The 20760-nt window shown below is 43.0% G+C and overlaps 1 protein-coding gene and 1 long non-coding RNA gene across 2 annotated transcripts in view; one reads left to right on the top strand and one right to left on the bottom strand.

The window, feature by feature from the left end:
- The window catches only part of PLCG2 (phospholipase C gamma 2), a 124974-nt gene that overhangs the window by 30817 nt on the left and 73397 nt on the right, over window positions 1-20760 (bottom strand). The window contains exons 26-32 of the mRNA XM_075838475.1: window positions 16747-16849; window positions 11173-11382; window positions 10063-10202; window positions 9869-9983; window positions 9251-9418; window positions 8250-8338; window positions 5907-6070 (exon numbers count right to left, since the gene is read on the bottom strand). Of these exons, the coding sequence (XP_075694590.1) occupies window positions 5907-6070; window positions 8250-8338; window positions 9251-9418; window positions 9869-9983; window positions 10063-10202; window positions 11173-11382; window positions 16747-16849 (989 nt within the window). The remainder of the gene's footprint in view (window positions 1-5906; window positions 6071-8249; window positions 8339-9250; window positions 9419-9868; window positions 9984-10062; window positions 10203-11172; window positions 11383-16746; window positions 16850-20760) is intronic.
- LOC142661175 (uncharacterized) overlaps window positions 1-20760 on the top strand; it is an 81679-nt gene that overhangs the window by 5750 nt on the left and 55169 nt on the right. The gene's annotated exons all lie outside the window — the stretch shown is intronic.

Genomic DNA, 20760 nt, shown 5'->3' on the forward strand with positions numbered 1-20760 from the left:
CATTATGACATCACAGTACCTGTATATTAACATCACTGTCACTACATTATGACATCACAGTACCTGTATATTAACATCACTGTCGCTACAGTATGACATCACAGTACCTGTATACTAACAGCACTGTCACTACATTATGACATCACAGTACCTGTATACTAACATCACTGTCACTACATTATGACCTCACAGTACCTGTATACTAACATCACTGTCGCTACATTGACATCACAGTACCTGTATACTAACATCACTGTCACTACATTATGACCTCACAGTACCTGTATATTAACATCACTGTCGCTACATTATGACATCACAGTACCTGTATACTAACATCACTGTCACTACATTATGACCTCACAGTACCTGTATATTAACATCACTGTCGCTACATTATGACATCACAGTACCTGTATACTAACATCACTGTCACTACATTATGACCTCACAGTACCTGTATACTAACATCACTGTCACTACATTATGACCTCACAGTACCTGTATACTAACATCACTGTCACTACATTATGACATCACAGTACCTGTATACTAACATCACTGTCGCTACATTGACATCACAGTACCTGGACACTGACCCACTGTCACTGCATTGAACCATCACAAAAACTGTACATGGACAGCATGGTGACTGCATTATGACATCCCAGTACCTGTACACTAATAGGACTATGACTACATTATAACCTCAATGTATCAGTACACTTTCAGTACTATGACTACAATAATGACATCCCAGTACCTGTATACTAACATCACTTTCGCTACATTATGACATCACAGTACCTGTATACTAACATCACTGTCGCTACATTATGACATCACAGTACCTGTATATTAACATCACTGTCGCTACAGTATGACATCACAGTACCTGTATACTAACAGCACTGTCACTACATTATGACATCACAGTACCTGTATACTAACATCACTGTCGCTACATTATGACATCACAGTACCTGTATACTAACATCACTGTGGCTACATTATGACATCACAGTACCTGTATACTAACATCACTGTCGCTACATTATGACCTCACAGTACCTGTATATTAACATCACTGTCGCTACATTATGACATCACAGTACCTGTATACTAACATCACTGTCACTACATTATGACCTCACAGTACCTGTATACTAACATCACTGTCGCTACAGTATGACATCACAGTACCTGTATACTAACATCACTGTCACTACATTATGACCTCACAGTACCTGTATACTAACATCACTGTCGCTACATTGACATCACAGTACCTGTATACTAACAGCACTGTCGCTACATTGACATCACAGTACCTGTATACTAACAGCACTGTCGCTACATTGACATCACAGTACCTGTATACTAACATCACTGTCACTACATTATGACCTCACAGTACCTGTATACTAACATCACTGTCGCTACAGTATGACATCACAGTACCTGTATACTAACATCACTGTCGCTACATTATGACCTCACGGTACCTGTATACTAACATCACTGTCGCTACATTGACATCACAGTACCTGTATACGAACAGCACTGTCGCTACATTGACATCACAGTACCTGTATACTAACATCACTGTCGCTACAGTATGACATCACAGTACCTGTATACTAACAGCACTGTCACTACATTATGACATCACAGTACCTGTATACTAACATCACTGTCGCTACATTATGACATCACAGTACCTGTATACTAACATCACTGTGGCTACATTATGACATCACAGTACCTGTATACTAACATCACTGTCGCTACATTATGACCTCACAGTACCTGTATATTAACATCACTGTCGCTACATTATGACATCACAGTACCTGTATACTAACATCACTGTCACTACATTATGACCTCACAGTACCTGTATACTAACATCACTGTCGCTACAGTATGACATCACAGTACCTGTATACTAACATCACTGTCACTACATTATGACCTCACAGTACCTGTATACTAACATCACTGTCGCTACATTGACATCACAGTACCTGTATACTAACAGCACTGTCGCTACATTGACATCACAGTACCTGTATACTAACAGCACTGTCGCTACATTGACATCACAGTACCTGTATACTAACATCACTGTCACTACATTATGACCTCACAGTACCTGTATACTAACATCACTGTCGCTACAGTATGACATCACAGTACCTGTATACTAACATCACTGTCGCTACATTATGACCTCACGGTACCTGTATACTAACATCACTGTCGCTACATTGACATCACAGTACCTGTATACGAACAGCACTGTCGCTACATTGACATCACAGTACCTGTATACTAACATCACTGTCGCTACAGTATGACATCACAGTACCTGTATACTAACATCACTGTCGCTACATTGACATCACAGTACCTGGACACTGACCCACTGTCACTGCATTGAACCATCACAAAAACTGTACATGGACAGCATGGTGACTGCATTATGACATCCCAGTACCTGTACACTAATAGCACTATGACTACATTATAACCTCAATGTATCAGTACACTTTCAGTACTATGACTACAATAATGACATCCCAGTACCTATATACGAACAGCACAGTACCAGTACACTGACAGCACCATGACTACATTATGACCTTATAGTACCTCTACATTAATAGCACTACGACTACATTATGACATCTCTGTGCCTGTACCCTAATAGGATTGTTACTAAATCACTGTGACTGAAATGCATCAGAACTGCCTGTGCACTGTGACTACATATTAATATCCAAGAGCACAGAGGAGTCTTCAATTTAGAAAGGACATATGATTTAACTATTTGAGACTGAATTGCTTATGTATCCGTCAACATAATCTAGTTAGTTTACTTGCAGTCCTATGTAAAACCACCCTATAGCTATGCCACCATAGAGGGTGCAGATGTGTTTTTTACATAGGACTGGTTGCAACCAAGCCCGTGTCTCGGGGTCCAAGTTAAATACGGTCGGTCGCTGGCTCAGACTCAGCAACAGAGCTCTGAAAACCACAGATCAGCTGTGTGAAACTAAACTCTTCTTCATCTGTAAATTCTTGAGTCATGCTCTTCTGTTAAGTTATTTAGGGTATGTTCACACAGAGTTTTTTGCAGGCATAAAATTCTGCCTGGAAAAATCAGCTCTGGTTTTTTTGAAGTGGTTTTGCAATACACACGTTTTTTGACGCTTTTTTATTTTGCAGCGATTTTTGTAGCGTTTTTGTGAGGCTTAAGGATTCTATTAAGCTCCTTTTTAAATGTATCAGTTTCTCAGAGAGCTGGGTGACAACTATTCTGGTCACTGTTACAGCTCCCACTTGTACTGTCATCCAGCTTTTCCAGACTCCTGACTGGTAAAACTGACTATGCAGTGGTACATCCAACAATCTATACTCGGCATATTTCATTTTCTGGACCCTAGGAAAGCTGTTTGACACAATAACGGTATAATCACTCGTAGCATGATGTCTTGGATTAGATTTTTATCCTCATCAGGGTTTTGGAACGGGAAATTTATTTTCCCAAAACACAAACCTTTACCTTAGAAATCAGGATGAACTCGAGGATTGACCTTTCCGATTCTGGAATAAGAGAGAGAGAAGGAATAATTCTAACAATTAGTTCATTCTTTCCCTGCTTATAGCAAACATTTACTGTCTGTCCAACCAACCGCCCGGCTGCAAACTCATAAGGGTCTATTCACACATCACAGTCATATCGCACATGTGAAATGGTCACCTACAACTGACTGCGTCCTGACAACCAACCTGGCTTTATATAACCTCCCGATCTAATCGCAATCCGACACATAAGTGGTGACGTTTATGATGAACCCCGGGACTGCGCTCATCGCATGTTACCCACATTACACACTGCAATGAGTTAATACAGACATTGTATTTTGAAAGTTACCCAGAAATTGGAAAGAGGTGGGGACTGGGCAAAATGAACATTGCTGTGAACATAAATTATCTTTTTTTTTTTGGGGGGGGGGGGGGGTAAAGGTTTTCTCTGAGAGCTTATTCACACGAGCGTGAGTTTTCATGCAGTGACTGTCCGTTGCGTGAAACTCACTGCATGTCCTATATTGATGCATTTTCACGCACCTAGTCGCCCATTGAAGTCAATGGGTGCGTGAAAACCACAGACACACATCTATTTTTTTTTCAATTACATTTAAAAAATAAATTAAAAAAAAGTGCTTGCAAGTGTGTGAAAAACACATGCCACTCGGAAAGCACACGGATGCAAAACACGATGCACACGGACAGATTTTACTCGCGTCTTTTACGCGTGTACATCTGTCATGCTCATGTGAATGTAGCCTAAGGGCGGATTTACACGAACGTGTAATACGTCCGTGCAACGCGCGTGTTTTTCACGCACGTCGCACGGACCTATGCTAGTCTATGGGGCAGTGCTGACTGTCAGTGATTGTTGCGCAGCGTGAGTCCGCTGCGTAAAACTCGCGACATGTTCTATATTTCTGCGTTTTTCACGCATCACGCACCCATTGAAGTCAGGAAGCACATCCGTGGGACGTGCGTGATTCGCGCAACAGCAGTCAAAAGTATGAATGAAAACAGAAAAGCACCACGTGCTTTTCTGTTTACAAACATCGAAACAGAGTGTTATAATGATGGCGGCTGCGCGAAAATCATGTAGCCACGCATCATATGGTGATGACACACGGAGCTCTTAAGGCCTTTTGCGCACGCAAAACGCACACGCTCGTGTAAATCCGCCCTAATAGTGCAAAGGTGGAATGAACCCAGGTCCTTGTACTTAAAAGGGTCCAAACGCCCCTCTGCCGCACAAGAAGACACCAGTATTCCAAATAGCACATGATAGGAGGGGGCCCGGTTATATATTCTGCATTGGGGGCCCGGAGCTTTAAGTTTGGCAATTCCTTCAGCAAGTAAAGATGGACCTGGTAGGAAAGGTATTTCATGCCGTTTTTGTGCCATGAAATGCTCATTTTCTAAGGTTTTTGGTCCATAAAAAAACAACTGCTGCTTCTCACACCCGGCACTGCAGTAGTTGTCAATGCCCCGCCCTCTCAGTCCGCTCTCTGCAGTTATTGGCTATATCTGCAGATCATGGGCATCACTACCCGCCTGCTCTGTTGCCCAACCACTCTGTTATGGAGCTTTCACCAGCATTCGGCTGCCAGTAAATTTCTAGTCTTGCAACTTTCTACCCAGAGCTGAGCGACGTTCATCTGCAAAATCAAAACGTACCCATATGGCTAGTCATGTGTCATTTGAGTCATGCGACTTTCTTCCATCAGTGGAAACGATCATTATTACTATTACTACAAATTACGTTGATCACATTGTAGGCTATTGGCACCAGTTTTGGCAGAGGTCATAATCTGGCTAATTCCTCCTATACTGTATTTCTTTTTGATAACTTTCACTAGATAACATAAGTAGGTAGAAAATGGAAGGAGAATATAGCGGTGCAGACCTGTAGTCCAGAACAATTTTAAGAAATTAAATTAAATAACATCACCAGTATCAGAAATAATTGCCACCGCCAGTAGAGGGCAGACACTATTACCCAGTAAAATTGTAACCCCCACCGGACATTTGAATACTTAAGATTCCTCTTCGCATGATATGTAATATGAGAAACGTAAACCAAATAAATCACCACAATCAAGGACAGAGAGACCTTTGAGTGCCAAGTGCAAAAGGATAGAAAATCAGCCGCCACCACCAGTTTGACGCATTCGGTCTTGGGGCAGACTACAAGTCTCAGCATGCATTATTCAGCTATTTGAGATAATCCTGTTTCCCGACTTTCTAGTCAAGTATCCAGATTGACCCAGGATAAGGAGATGACACCAAAACCTCCGACTTTTCTCCCTGCTTACCTCCTAGGTTCCGGGAATGTAGCTCCTCTTCCTTCCATCCCATGTTGCCTCACCATTGGTTCTCTGCTGGGGACCCCCCTTACGTTCCTCCGTGTGTCGTACAATGCCAGTTCATTATTATGGCCTATCATCGAGAATGATGAATACAGCTCTTCACCCTTTCCCTTAAAGAAAAATACATGGTTATCCATAAAGTCTCAGTCTCCAAATCAGAAAGCTAACAAGTCTGTCTATATGGAAGGCTTTATGTGTCCTGCTTTCTCTATCCGCTTTACCTGGAAACCAATCATTGTGAATCATCCCTATAAATTCCCATCCCATCACTGTGCATAAGAATCCTTGATTCAATCAAAAGACTAAAAAGACTTATATGAATATGGGAGGGGAAAAACTCAAAAATTGTTTGTTCCTCAAGGCCAAAATTGGGTCCGTATAATGCAATTTTCATTATGATTTTTCTTTGCTTCCAGCAACCTACTCAGTCAGCAAGAAATCCATCTAGTAAAAAATGGTAAATAGAAGGAAGGGGTCGCAGGCAGGCAGCGGGTAGCTGGACACAGGCAGGCAGCGGGTAGCTGGACGCAGGCAGGCAGCGGGTAAGCTGGACGCAGGCAGCGGGTAAGCTGGACGCAGGCAGGCAGCGGGTAAGCTGGACGCAGGCAGGCAGCGGGTAAGCTGGACGCAGGCAGGCAGCGGATAAGCTTGACGCAGGCAGGCAGCGGATAAGCTGGACGCAGGCAGCGGGTAAGCTGGACGCAGGCAATGGGTAAGCTGGACGCAGGCTGGCAGTGTGTAGCTGGACGCAGGCAGGCAGCGGGTAGCTGGATACAGTCTGACCACAGATAGCAATAGCAGCCTTGATACTGGCTGATAAAGGATAACCGGATACAGGCAGACCACAGATAGCAATAGCGGACTGGATACAGGCTGGTAATGGAGTACTGGGTACAGACTGACAACAGATAGCAATAGCGGACTGGAATCAGATGCATACAGGAACCTTTGCTGGATAATACTAGGCTTTTCCAATATTGGACGGGGGAATTAGAATTTTGGATGTGCCGGCCCTTTAAGAGACGGCCAGAGCGCAACCGTACTAAGGATATAGCAGCCGTGAGCAGAGAATACCAGCAGACGCAGGCGGCATTGAGGAGGAACAGGCCGCCGTAGTAAGAAATTACATCGTACAAGGCGTGCAGAAGAAAGGGGGTTGGCCAACAACCGATTTTGGCAATCATTGGTGTTCTCAAGCCATAAGGTGAATTTAGTTGGAATTTCCCTATAAATGCCTAAAAAAAAACTCTAGAGAAGAAAGTTCTTCGTCTCCGGAGAAATGTCTACACTTCAGTTCGGATCACTCCATAGATTTGCCTTGTAGACACCTCATAAGTTGCTGTAATGGAATAAAACAGATTTGATAGAAAAAGAAAAGCTTTTTATCCGCATCGGAATGCAAAAAAAACTTAGATGATATTCTTTAAAAATTACCCAATTTTCCTAAATTGACAACGTAATCAGAAGTGTAATTTGGACTTTGTTAGTGTCTTCAGCAGCTTTCTGCTATCGAGGCCCAGAAATGTCTGTTTTGGAGCCATCTGTAGGCCTTTATGATCTCACATTTCCTGTCTAAGTGTCTGCAGATGTGCTTTTTATCAAAGCAGGGCCGACTATTAAATTATAACAGTTTATTGAGGAGTTTTCAAGTCACAGAACAGATGGATGGGGCCGCCGCTCACGTTTTAATTTCACATTCAGATTACATTGGCAGAGTGTTTGACTCTGTAATGGTCATAAAGATTCATGGTTCGCCATAGATTCATCAAAATATTTTCAGACCCTCCTCTCGGTGAATAAAATTTTCTATTTAGGATATTTTTAAAGACTTTTAGGAGGATAGATGGCCCTTCCCAATGGCGGCCCCTTAGTAAAAGAAAATAAATGTAATGTATGAAGATTGTACGGGATGCAATACGGCTACGTGGGAATAAATTGGCTTCATTCTTATTGTCACTGAGAATCCTTCATCAATTGGCTAGTATACTCATCCCTAAAAACTGGTTCTCCGAGACCCCCCGACATCAGTCCCTAAATTATTTATTTGCCCCTCTCGACCTCGTACTCTTCCTCGCCTTCAACTTCCACTACATCCTTTTTGCATACAAGAATAAAATGTTTTTGTATTTCCTATCTGAGCAGCGCGTACAAAAAGTGTAAAGTATAAGAAGAAGATTAAGAAAATTGCAGTGCTGGGACTAGGAAACAAAGTGGCAGGATGGCGCAGCGTCAAACAGTAGTAGAGGAAACGGTGTCATGGTCCACGCTTGCAGGAAATTGAGAGCTTACCAGGTCTTTTCGTATGTGGCAGTAGACCAGAAGGGAAGCCAGTTCTATATATTCACCATAACCATTTTTGAGTGGCACCGATCTGTACCCTGCAAAGTATAGAACAGCTGCAATCGTGATTTGTGAAAATTTTCGGTGAATATATGAATGAAAATCTAACAAATGGAACGGTCTCATAGAATAAGTCCCCTTTAACAACATTTCACAATATAAATAAATCTACATGAAAAGTTGCAAACACTGCGCTTTAGGGCAAGTTCACACAGAGTTTTTCTATGCGGAAAATGCGCCAAAAAACGGCCAAAAATGGCTCCCATTGATTTCAATGGGAGGCGAAGGCGGTTTTTTCCCGCGAGTGGAAAATCTGTCTCGCGGGAAAATGAAGGGACATGCCCTATCTTAGGGCATTTAAGCCTCTGACCTCCCATTGACATCAATGGGAGGCAGAGAAAGCGTATTTTGCGGCGTTTTGTGTCTTCGGCGCTCAATGGCGGTGGGCGAAAAACGCTGCAAAAATCGGTGCGCAGGCAGAGTGAAATCTGGCTCAAAATTCCAAACGGAATTTTGAGGCAGAAATTCCGCCTGCAAAAAACTCTGTTTGAACCCAGCCTTACTGTTATGTAGAGTTCTTCCATGTCTTATTTTTCTTTTCGCTACTTTCAAAATTCTTCTGGTTACCCCGGGAAACAGTCAATGGTTAAGCTCCACCCTGCTGTAGTCACCACTAGGGGGAGCCTACTGATTTATTATCGGGTTCAATAGGAGCTATAAGAATCCATATGGAGTGGGCTATAGGCAGCCAGAATTGTATAATTTAGCTCTAAAGTTGTGTGAAGGGAAGCAGGAGATTTGGAGCTCTGTATCCGTAAAAGTAGGACCCCCCTATAAAGAAATGTTATGAAGCTAATGGATTTCGGACCAATTTATATTAAAATAAACAAAACCATGGCGTCCACTCTGAAAGCTCTGCTATAGGGTAAATACATATGCTATACACGTACCTGTTTTCAGGCCCTTTATAGGAAATGTACTTTGCGCCAAGAAGTTGGGGTCACTGAATATGTCTTCTTCATATACCACAAACCTCAGGAATGCCAGGTCTGGTTCATGGATCTCGAACAATGCCTGCTGCTGAACAGTGGTCCACACAGGGTTAAGGCCATTGTCATCTAAAAAAAAAAAATATTCTGAATTCATTGCAAAAATGTCTTCAAATTTTTTCGCCAATTTAGAATTGCTCATTCTATTCATTTAATGTGATCGGCTTGAATATATGAAGCGATTATTATTATTCAATCCCCATGAGCGTTCGGAACAATAATTGGTTTGCGTAAAAAAACAAAAGGATGGATGATAAAAACCTCATTGACAAATTGAATATTCAAAAACATAAAAATTGAACGATGTCCTATACAGATGTAGCCATCTTTATCTTGACTTTTAACGCATGCAGTGTCAGGAAACTTTAACTTGGCTTTTTCAATGACTTTTTTCGTGTGATATCACGCTGAGCAAGTTATCGGTCAAGATAAACTTGGCTACATCTGTACATGAATTTAAATCTTGATGAACAGAACGATATTGTTACTCGACAATTGCTTATTGGGTTTAATACTCACTGACTACACTGGTTCGAAACTTGTTGTTGTCGTATTCTCCACCGCATATCTCGACCTCTACAAACGGATGGGCAATGCCACGTCCCGGCTTCGGCAGATGACGAGCTCCAATGACCTAGGAGTGGAAACCATTTGTGATTCATCTTCTCATTAGCTTTACGTAATTTACAGACCTGTACTAATTAATCTCTTACCTTCATGGTCAAAACCATTTGTCCACGTCTCTTAGAAACACTTGGGTCATAGCAGTCTTGTCTCATACACTCTGGTTGTAAAATATATCCACATCGGCCATTGTGGGAGAACATGGCGTTATTTATCTGCATGTATCGATCTAAAAAGAAAGGAAAATGAAGGAAATTAGGTTTTGGAACTACAGTCGCTGAGTGATAATTCTGGACATTGACATAAGATAGCTGCAAGCCCAATGCTGGTTTGGCTGAGCGCTTTCTTCGACAACTCCCGCATTAACGTGGGCCATTCAGCTTAACCAAATAGGTTTGTTATGCCCTGTGGATTGAGGGAGATAAATGGCGGCTAAAGCATCAAACGGTTAAAAATCCAGTTCGCCAGAAGGGCTTACATACCAAAAGGCCTAGTTCACACTGAGTTTTATGGCGCGTTTTTTGACGCAGAAACTGCACCAAAAAATGTCTGAAATCGCCTCCTATTGATTTCAATGGGAGGCGGAGGCGGTATATTCCCGCGAGCGGAAAAAAAATGCTCGCCAGAAAAGGAAGCGTCATGCCCTTTCTTCAGGCTTTTCCGTCTCTGACCTCCCATTGACCTCAATGAGAGGGAGAGGAAGCGGTTTTCGCTGCGTTTTTTGCCCGCGGCGCTGAAAGACGCCGCAAAAAGCACGGCACAGAGGGTGCAGGCAGGTCAAAATCTGTGAACAGGGCCTAAGGGCAGACCATTTGGCAACTATGTGGCCCAATTCTGATTGGCCCTATCCCCTCTGCTACTGGATAGCATGAACCTTTGCAGGACTGCATTGTAAGCAATCAAGGACTGGTCAAAGGGTCGTGGAAAGAGCCTGAAGAAGGAAACAACACCAGACCATTCTATCATGGAAGGCAAACCTGATGCTATAATGGGGGGGACCATTTTGATCTTCGCTATGGGGCCCATTCTATTCTATCTATGACACTGCTTTGCCCTGTTAAGCAACCACCATAGACATTAGATTGTTAGTGGATACAGTTGATGTTGGTGAAATCTGGAAACAAAAATGTCATGTCTGAAGCCAGTTCACGATAACAGACAACCGCAAACACACCTATATTTAGATCTGTAGTCCATACCTGGTGTCTGGTAGTTCAGAGCCACCATCTGTGCTCCACACAACCAGAGGTGCAGAGGGTCATAGTTGGACGAGTCTACTCTTGGTCCTTTGGGATAGACCCGGGTTACAGCTTTGCGGTTATATCTTAGGAGCTCACTGGGTTTCTGTCTTGCGATGCTTTCTGCTTTATTCTCCACAAACGACCGGATTTCTCGGAAATCAGGTCTCTCTGCATACAAGAAGAAGTAAGACCTTTGTAATACAAGCCTGTTCCACAAAGGGCAGCTTAAAGGGTATGTCCACCTTTGCAACCAAGACTGGTGACAACTCCTGTAGTAGCAGCCATATTGTTTATCATCAATTTCCCGCCAGAAGGAGATATAAGTATTACATGGCGGAGTCAAATTTTTAAGAACTTGACAACTCCAGGACTGTTTGTAGCGTAGTTGAAGTCCTATAGGATAATTTAAAGGGTCTGTACCACTTTTTTTTTCTTTTTTTTTATTGCTCCTATAGATCTGGAATAAAAATTTAAGCAATTTTGCACATGGTCTTAATTAAACAAGTCCTGCCGTTTTGTGTATACAGCTTCTATGCAGACCTATATGTCTCCATGGTTTAGACTTTAAACATACCCTGCAGTCGGAGAACTACATAGCCAATGTTAAGCATGAAAGTGTGGGCCCCTTCATTCTCGGAAATGGTGGGGGACCCAGAAGTCCTAGAGATATGCCATGTGATGGGAATAAGAAATTAACAAGATGACCATTCACTATATTAATACTTAATGCCCACTTACCCGGGCCCATCCATTAGAGAGGGGGGGACCATTATAAATTGTGCTACAAGACTCCCCAATTACTAACTACACCCACATCTTTGATGTTTCACCTTTTCTAATATGGAATCCTATACAGTAAAAATATCAAGTACCGTAATAGACGACTATGCCTGGACACTTACACAGAAATATGCTAATATCTTAATTTGAATATTCATTTCTTGAAGTTTGAGGGGCACCTCGACTAATGTCACCCTCACCCGCACCTTCAGCTGTCATTGATGGAAAATATAGATCTGCAACCTTCACATGTGCTTAGGTGAACTTTCATAATTGCCAACCCCCAGATTACTCATTAACAGACAGTTAAAATAATTGTGTAATTAAATGAGTTATTTTAATTGGACCTGCTTGAGGCGGGAGAATGGAATATATTTATGTCGAGAAAGAAACAAGTTATTACGCTTGGGAAACTGTCACCAAGTTATAAATTAGGCAATGCCTTCTCCTGTAGAAAGTGCTGAACCGTTCGCTATTAAACTCATTACTCGACTCTCCTGCTGCACATCGAAATACATTTTTGGGAAACAATGCTCTTCAGATGTGTTTTTTGGTTTTTTTTAAATCTAGATTTCCCCAAATGCCCTTTTGAAGAGCAACGAAAACATCCTAAATTATGAATATACTTCTAATATAAAACTTTAAAAACTTTTAGAAATTCAAAGAGGTTGTTTAAAAATAGAAAAAAGTTTCTGTTTCTGCTTTCTACAAACAGCGCCACTCTTGTGCATTGGTTGTGTTTGGTAATGCAGCTCAGTCCTAATCACTTGAATGGCGCTGTGCTGCAATACTAGCCATAGGCCATTGACCAGAGTGGCGCTGTTTCTTGGAAAAAAAAAAAATCACAACCTTTTTTCTAATCTCGTATAACCCCTTTAATGGACAGTCGACAAAGTAATGACCTCTGCAGGAAATACGAATTAAATTTATTTAAAAAAAAGTGAATCTCTAAAAGGTTACTGACAGGCTCGACCCGATCCACCAGTGTGCAGGACCCTACAGAGCAGATCCAATACTTTACTTTGCTCTGTCACTTCCCATTCATATGGCTCTCTAAGGAAACTTTGGAGGTGGAAGTCACACCAGTTAATCTTTGCAACAGGGTCGTAACAGAATTTTTGCAGCGTCTGAGTTGTTTCCCTTTAACCCCTTAATCATCAGGCTTATTTTATAGTGCTGCAATGTCCCAGTAGATAGTACCACAGTGCCCACTGTAGATAATGCCCACATAGTGCCATAGTGCCCACATATAAAGTCAGTGCCACAGTACCTACATATAACGTGACAAAGCACCCACATATAATGTGCCAGTGTCTACATTGTGCCACAGTGCCCGTTGTAGATAGTGCCACAATGCCCACATATAACGTGAGATAGTGCCCACATACAAAGTGCCAGAGCCTACATAGTGCCACAGTGCTCATGTAGATAGAGCCTCAGTGTCCCCTGTAGCTAGTGCCACACACACCATATAGTTCCACAGTGCCCATGTAGATAGCACCACCCCCCTCCCCTGTAGATAGCGCCAATGTAGCTCACTGTAGGAGCGGAATCCCTCTGCCCGGGGATTCAGCTCATAGACTGACCCCCTGACTTCTCTGTCCATATATGGACAGGGATGTTAGGAGAGCGGAGTCCCCTGCCAGAGTGTCCCTCTGTCCAGGGATTCCGCTTCAGGAGTAACCCCTAACGTCACTGTCCATATATGGATAGTGATGCCAGGAGCTTCTCCAAGAGTGGAATCTCCGGCCAGAACGGGGTCTGGTCGCTGGGGATTCCGCTCCTACAGGGAGCTACAGTGGCGCTATCTAGGGGGATTCTATCTACATGGGGGTTGCTATCTACAAGACAGGAGTCCCCGGCCAGAGATCTTGCGATGCTCTGGCCGGGGACTCCAATGATGAAAGCCCTAACTTCACTGTCCATATATATGGATAGTAATGTCAAGCTCTTCCCTGGGCTCAGTGCTCAAAGTAGCGCTGTGTGCGGGGAGTCCTCGCCCAACATCATTTTGAATTTGCCGTTACAAGGATTGATTTCTGAAAAACGGCTGGTAAAAACTGATCCGCGGACTTCTAGGGAGCCATCTGGCCAAGAAAACTGCCAAAAATATGTCCTATTTTTTGACTGTCGGTATTCACGGGCCGTTATAAAAACGGCCGTGTGAATACACCAATAGAACTTCCTTGTTCTGAAAACAACAAATATGACGGCCGTTCGATAAAACCTGCCATCAGATGCCCGTTTTTCACTGTCGTGTGAATGTAGCCTTAGTCTACCAAAGCATTATTGCCTGTCAGTGTAAAACTGAGAGGCAATCTATTAGGCCATGCTTTTGGCACGGCCTAATAGGCATATAGCCAGGGCAGGCCTAGGGGCCTTTCTTAGGCCCCCGGCTGCCCTGGCAACCCATCGGTGATCGCAGGCCACCGATCAGTGACAGAGGGAGCGCCCGCCTCTGTCAAAACACTCAAATGCCGTGGTCACTATTGACCACTGCAATTAAGGGGTTAAACGGCTGGGATTGAAGGTTTCTCCAATCCTAGCCGTTGCAGTGGGAGCCCGGCTATCAGTCACATGCCTGCTGTCAGTCACAGCCGGGCTCCCGCGGTGATTGTGCGGGCACAGCTTCTGTGCCTGCATGATCACAATCACATACATGCACAGTGGAATCATTTTGGCCTCTCTTCCTTTCAGCAGCCATAACATTCTTTTTATTTTATCATTGACTTGGCTAAATGACGTCTTGTTTTGAGCGGGATAAGTTTTTTATTTTTTTTTCCTGTGTAGTTTAGGGGTACAATTTACTGTGTAAGGCTTCTCTCACATCTCTGTCAGGGTTCCGTTCTGCCGTTCGTCTGAGCTTTCTGTCAGAACGGAACCCTGACTGGGACAAACGGAAACCATAGTATTCCGTTTGCATGATTATTGATTTCAATGCTGACGGATCAAATGGTTTCCGTTTGTCTCAGCTGTGCAAGGCTTCCGTCGTTTTGACGGAATCAATACTGTAGTCTATTGCGCTATTTATTCCGTCAAAACAACGGAACCCTTGCACAACTGAGACAAACTGAAACCGTTTGCACCGGATCCGTCACCATTGAAATCAATGGTGATGCAAATGGAAAGATCTGGTTTCCGTTTGTCTTAGTCAGGGTCCCTTTCTGACGGGAAGCTCCGTCGGAACGGAACCCTGACGCAGATGTGAACAAAGCCTTACTTTATAACAACTTAATTTTTTTTTCAACTTATTTTGTATTCGCATACTCCTGTATGCGAATACATTATATTGTGTCACTATTACAAAGGCTGCTGTTAGGGCAACACATAGTGTGCCCCAACAGCAGGCATACTGAACAGACAGCCCAGGGGTCCTTTTTAGGTCTCTAGGGCTGATTGCAGAGGGTTCTTCGAGTCTCCGAACACTTAACCAGATTTCTGGTGACGCGATTGAAAAGGAGAGTGCCTTTTGAGCATGCTGCAGTCACGCATCGTGGCGTTTAAAGTGTTAAACAGCTAGTTTTCTCTGATCCCAGCTGCGTTCAGGAGACTACTCTAAGTTCAGGAGCTGTTAGTAACAGCTCCTGCTTATAGAATGAGCGCTCATAAGCCTTTTCTACAGCGGCGCCATCAAAAGACGGTGAGCGGACGTGAAGGAACTTTATCAAATTTGACAATTTTACTTTTTTTTTTGTTTTGAGGAGATATTGGGTCATCATCAGTATTTCTGTGAATCTTGTACCAGCACCATAGGTGATCACCAGTAGTCCCAGTTATATTGAGAGAAGTTCTGCAATTGGGACATTTTAGGCAATGCATGACCACTAACAGAGCAGGTCTGGGATTGTTAGGCAGAGCAGTCTACACTGGCTATACACATTGCATTGCTGTCCGCTGAATGCTCGTTCAGCCAACATCTTTCTCCCTCCGTGCAAGCATGCTTGGTTTGGCGGAGTGTGTGTGTTTATTTCAATAGGCAGACGAAAATTTAACATGTTAGGAGGCCCCCATACACATTAGATCATCGAGGGCTTTGGACAAAGTTGCTTTAAAGTGAAACGAAACATTCAACGAACTTCTGACATGTCAGAAGTTTTCATTGGTGGGGGTCCGAGCACTGAGACCCCCACTAATCACTAAAACGAAGCTGCAGAAGCGCTCGTGTGGGCGTTCAGCCTCTTCGTTTCTGATCGGCTTTTTCTGGAAAATCGATGTAGCGGTGTACGGACTCAATAGAAAGTCGCACTCCGATACATCGGCTTTCCGGGAAAAGCTGAACAGAAACTAAGCACCTGAATAATTCTGCGGCTTAGTTTTAGCGATTGGTGGGGGTCTTAGTGCTCGGACCCCCACCAATAAAAACTTGACATGTCACTATGAAATGTCAGAAGTTTGTTGAACGTTTATTTACCCTTTAATGTATATGGCCCGTTTAAGAAAAGTCCTATTAAATGCCAGACCACTTATGAGTGAACTATTTAGGCAGCACTGGATTGGCCATCACCAGAAGGGGATCCTGCAAAAAGAAGAAAAAAACACAGACAAATGCTGCTCAAATTCAATGTGTTGACCCAACAAGAGTATCATGACTGTGGTGGGTGGTAATGGGCCCATGACATTTATTTCCCATAGATCCAGACCTCTCTCATTCCTGCCCTGTTTCAACTTATGGTAATAAGCCCATTGGAGAACTTATGAATGTCAGGGTTCGAAATGGAGGACTAGCTTCACAATGTAAACTCCCAACATTACCTAAATTGTCCTTGGCCTCACTCGTCGGTTTGCAGTAAATCACCAAGTCCGACAACTCTCTTGCAATAACCTGATTCTTCTCCCAGGTCTTGATGAAAAAGTCCTGTAGATAGGATCATGTGAGACAATGAGGTTAACTTGACGAATGAGGAGCCAAATGGTGCACTACCACGGTATTTATCAATGCCTCTTTAATTCATTCTTCTGAAGGCAAATAATGAAATATCATAACGATAATAGAAGCTTTATTATTAATGACTTTGTTTCTATATTTATGAATAGATACAGGGACCTAGACTTGATGCCCCTAGGTCTCTTTGATAGAGAAGAGTAACGCCGCTAAGATCCACCAGAAGCAAGTATGAAAAATTACGTGGTGCAGGTCAATGTGAAGGCAACTCAAGACGGATGGTCATATTTTTTACTGACTACTAATAAATCTCTTAATTTCAGAGCTAATTTAAAGTGGTATTCCGGGACTAAAATATTGATGGCATGCCCTTAGGATAGGCCATCAATGTTTGATCAGTACGGCGCTTGGGATCAACGACGATAGTCAGAACAAAGGGTCTGTAGTGCCACGGCAGCTTCATTGTTTATCCAGGCACAGCGACTTGTCTGTACCGAACTGCAAATCACTCCCATTCACTGTTTTACTCCTGGAAACCCCTTTAAAGTGTCCTTCAATTCCATACTCCCGCCCAAACTGCCAGCCTCCACACCCAATGTCAGATCGGGCAGGAGAATGGAATAGGAGCTAAGTCTTTAAGATGAAACCAAATTCAAAACCCTCATACAGTATGTATAAGGGCGTTTTGTATATATATTTTATAATAATTAAATTTTATTTTTTTTGCTTTTTTATATCTATTTTACATTATTTTTATACCTTTCTTTTCCAGAAAGTTTTTACTGTAAATGAATGGATGTGATTGTGCTCCAATATACAGGTTACAAGCTCTGTCTATACTGACCCACCTGTGTTTTCCTCCTTAGCAACACAAATATAGACCTATATTCACCTCATTGATAACGAAATGTTATACTGATACATTCAATTATATAACATTTCATTTCTTTATTATAATACACTGTATCTTAAAATATACATATGTTGCTTTTTATTTTTCATAACTGACCTGTCCACTCCAGACCAGACTTTCTACTCTTTCTTTTCAACATTTGTACAACCTCAATTCCCATCAGCCTTTTACTGGGACTTGCAGGTTTAGAACAGTAAGGCCCTATGCACACAACCGTAGTCTTGTTTACTGTCCACAAATACAGATCCGTAGTCATCCGCAAGTCATCTGCGTATCTAGCACGCTGTCTGCAAATGCGGTCCGTAGTGCATCCGTATTTACAGATCCGCAAAAGAAAAGGGAGACCACAAATGATGTCACCAACATGTCCCAAAAAGGTCACATGATTGCTCAGATGCCATTTTCTAGAGGAAACCCCTGCCGTCGCATAGCAAGGCTTCCGCAATTACGGACGGCTAAGGATGCACCTCCATAGTTGTACGCAATTTCGCATGCGCCCATAGACTTCTATGGGCGACTCCATGCCGCAATTGCGGGGACGAATAGGACATGTTCTATATTTTGCAGATCGTTTCTACGACCCAGACACACATCTGTAAATATACGGAAAGGTGTCTGTGACCTATAGAAATGTATAAGTCCGCAGATTAACCGTAATTACAGATTCGTAGAGACGGATAAAAACTACGGTCGTGTGCATGGGGCCTTAGACAGTCCCATGCCGCTCATCACTTCTAAAGAAGGTCATCTGGAAACCCATTGGACCCCTTTGCAGATAATACAGGCAGATATTTCCTGCCCGTGTTATCACGTTTCACCTCATGCTGATCATATTGAGAAAAAAGAAATATTACCAACAAATTGATAAATTAAGCTTTGAATAATGAGATTTTTTTGTACCAGTGTGCGGCAGGAACATAAATATGTATAAGGGTTGTTAAAGTCAATGGGAGAAGCAATTTAAAATGTATAATATGCCAATTGCGATTAAACATATTCATGTCACTAGCAATCAAGACAAGTGGCTGATGTCAGAGTCACTTAACTCCAGATGTTTGCATTAGCCGCTGATTGAAACCTAATTTTGCTTATTATAATAAAAAACATAATCTCATAGCCCTTAACCCCCCATACCCACAGAAGTCCAGCAATGAATTGTGCTGTAAATGAGCTGCTAATTTGCTCTGCAGATATGTGTTATGCTGATTAGGTGCTGACTGGAGAATGATGCACCCATATTATCATATCAATGCTCTTTGTGAATGCTACGTGGACGGTCCGATAAACTACATATTCGTATGGCCCATCCAATAATAGGGTGAGTCAGAAAGGACCCAATGATAAAACCCTTAGAGTAGTATTCTCATTACTCATATGTCTCAGGCTAATAAGAAGTGGCATACATTGAAGAGGGAGGGCCGCATAGGAAAAATTAAAATGGGCCATGTAATAGGGGCATATGAACAGGGTTGTCTCTACCCTTTAGAGGCTATATCATCCCTTGAACACCATTTTACATTGTATAACTTATTCCGTACCGATCCTGATTTACATCCTGTATTATACTCCAGAGCTGTACTCACTATTCTGCTGGTGGAGTCACTGTACATACATTACCTATCCTGTACTGATCCTGAGTTACATCCTGTATTAGGGCATGACCACACATGGCGGAATTCCTCCGCAACTGTCCGCATCAATGCCGCACAGAATCTGCGTTGCAGATTCTGCAGCGGATCTGCACAAAATGTGCAGAAAATTGATGCGGACTGGCCGCTGCGGACTGCAGGAAAAGTGCTTCTCTTCTCCCTATTCAGTGCAGGATAGAGAGAAGGGACAGCACTTTCCCTAGTGAAAGTCAAAGAAATTCATACTTACCGCCCGTTGTCTTGGTGACGCGTCCTTCTTTCGGCATCCGGCCCGACCTCCCTGGATGACGCTCCAGTCCATGTGACCGCTGCAGCCTGTGCTTGGCCTGTGATTGGCTGCAGCCGTCACTTACACTGAAACGTCATCCTGGGAGGCCGGACTGGAGACAGACGCAGGGAGTTCTCGGTAAGTATGAACTTATATGTTTTTTTACAGATACATGTATATTGAGATCGGTAGTCACTGTCCCGGGTGCAGAAACAGTTACTGCCGATCGCGTAACTCTTTCAGCACCCTGGACAGTGACTATTTACAGACGTCTCCTAGCAACGCTCCCGTCATTACGGGAGCCCCATTGACTTCCTCAGTCTGGCTGTAGACCTAGAAATACATAGGTCCAGCCAGAATGAAGAAATGTCATGGTAGTAAAAACAATACGCTCCGCAGCACACATAAGATCTGCGGACTTCATTGCGGAATTTTGACTCTCCATTGAAGTCAATGGAGAAATTCCGCCATGAGTCCGCAACCAGTCCGCCACTGCTCCGCAACAGACAGAGCATGCTGCGGACAACAAATTCCGCTCCGCAGCCTATGCTCCGCAGCGGAATTGTACGCATCGTGTAAACGAACACTGCTAAATTAAAGTGAAAGTCAATGGAGAAACGGCTCCGCTGCGGATTAACGCTGCGGAGTGTCCGCAGCGGAATTTAAGTGAAATTCCGCTATGTGTGAACCCGCCCTTATACTCCAGAGCTGCACTCCCTATTCTGCTGGTGGAGTCACTGTGTACATACATTACTTATCCTGTACTGATCCTGAGTTACATCCTGTATTATACTCCAGAGCTGCACTCCCTATTCTGCTGGTGGAGTCGCTGTGTACATACATTACTGATCCTGAGTTACATCCTGTATTATACTGCAGAGCTGCACTCACTATTCTGTCTCTGTGTACATACATTACATTACTTATGCTGTACTGATCCCAAGTTACAAAAATTACCGTAAATGGGCCCCGTAATAGGGCATATGAACAGGGTTGTCTCTACCCTTTAAAGGATATATCATCCTTTGAATGCCATTTTACATTGTATAACTTA

This window comes from Rhinoderma darwinii, chromosome 9, assembly GCF_050947455.1.
Source record: "Rhinoderma darwinii isolate aRhiDar2 chromosome 9, aRhiDar2.hap1, whole genome shotgun sequence".
Classification (NCBI taxonomy): domain Eukaryota; kingdom Metazoa; phylum Chordata; class Amphibia; order Anura; family Rhinodermatidae; genus Rhinoderma; species Rhinoderma darwinii.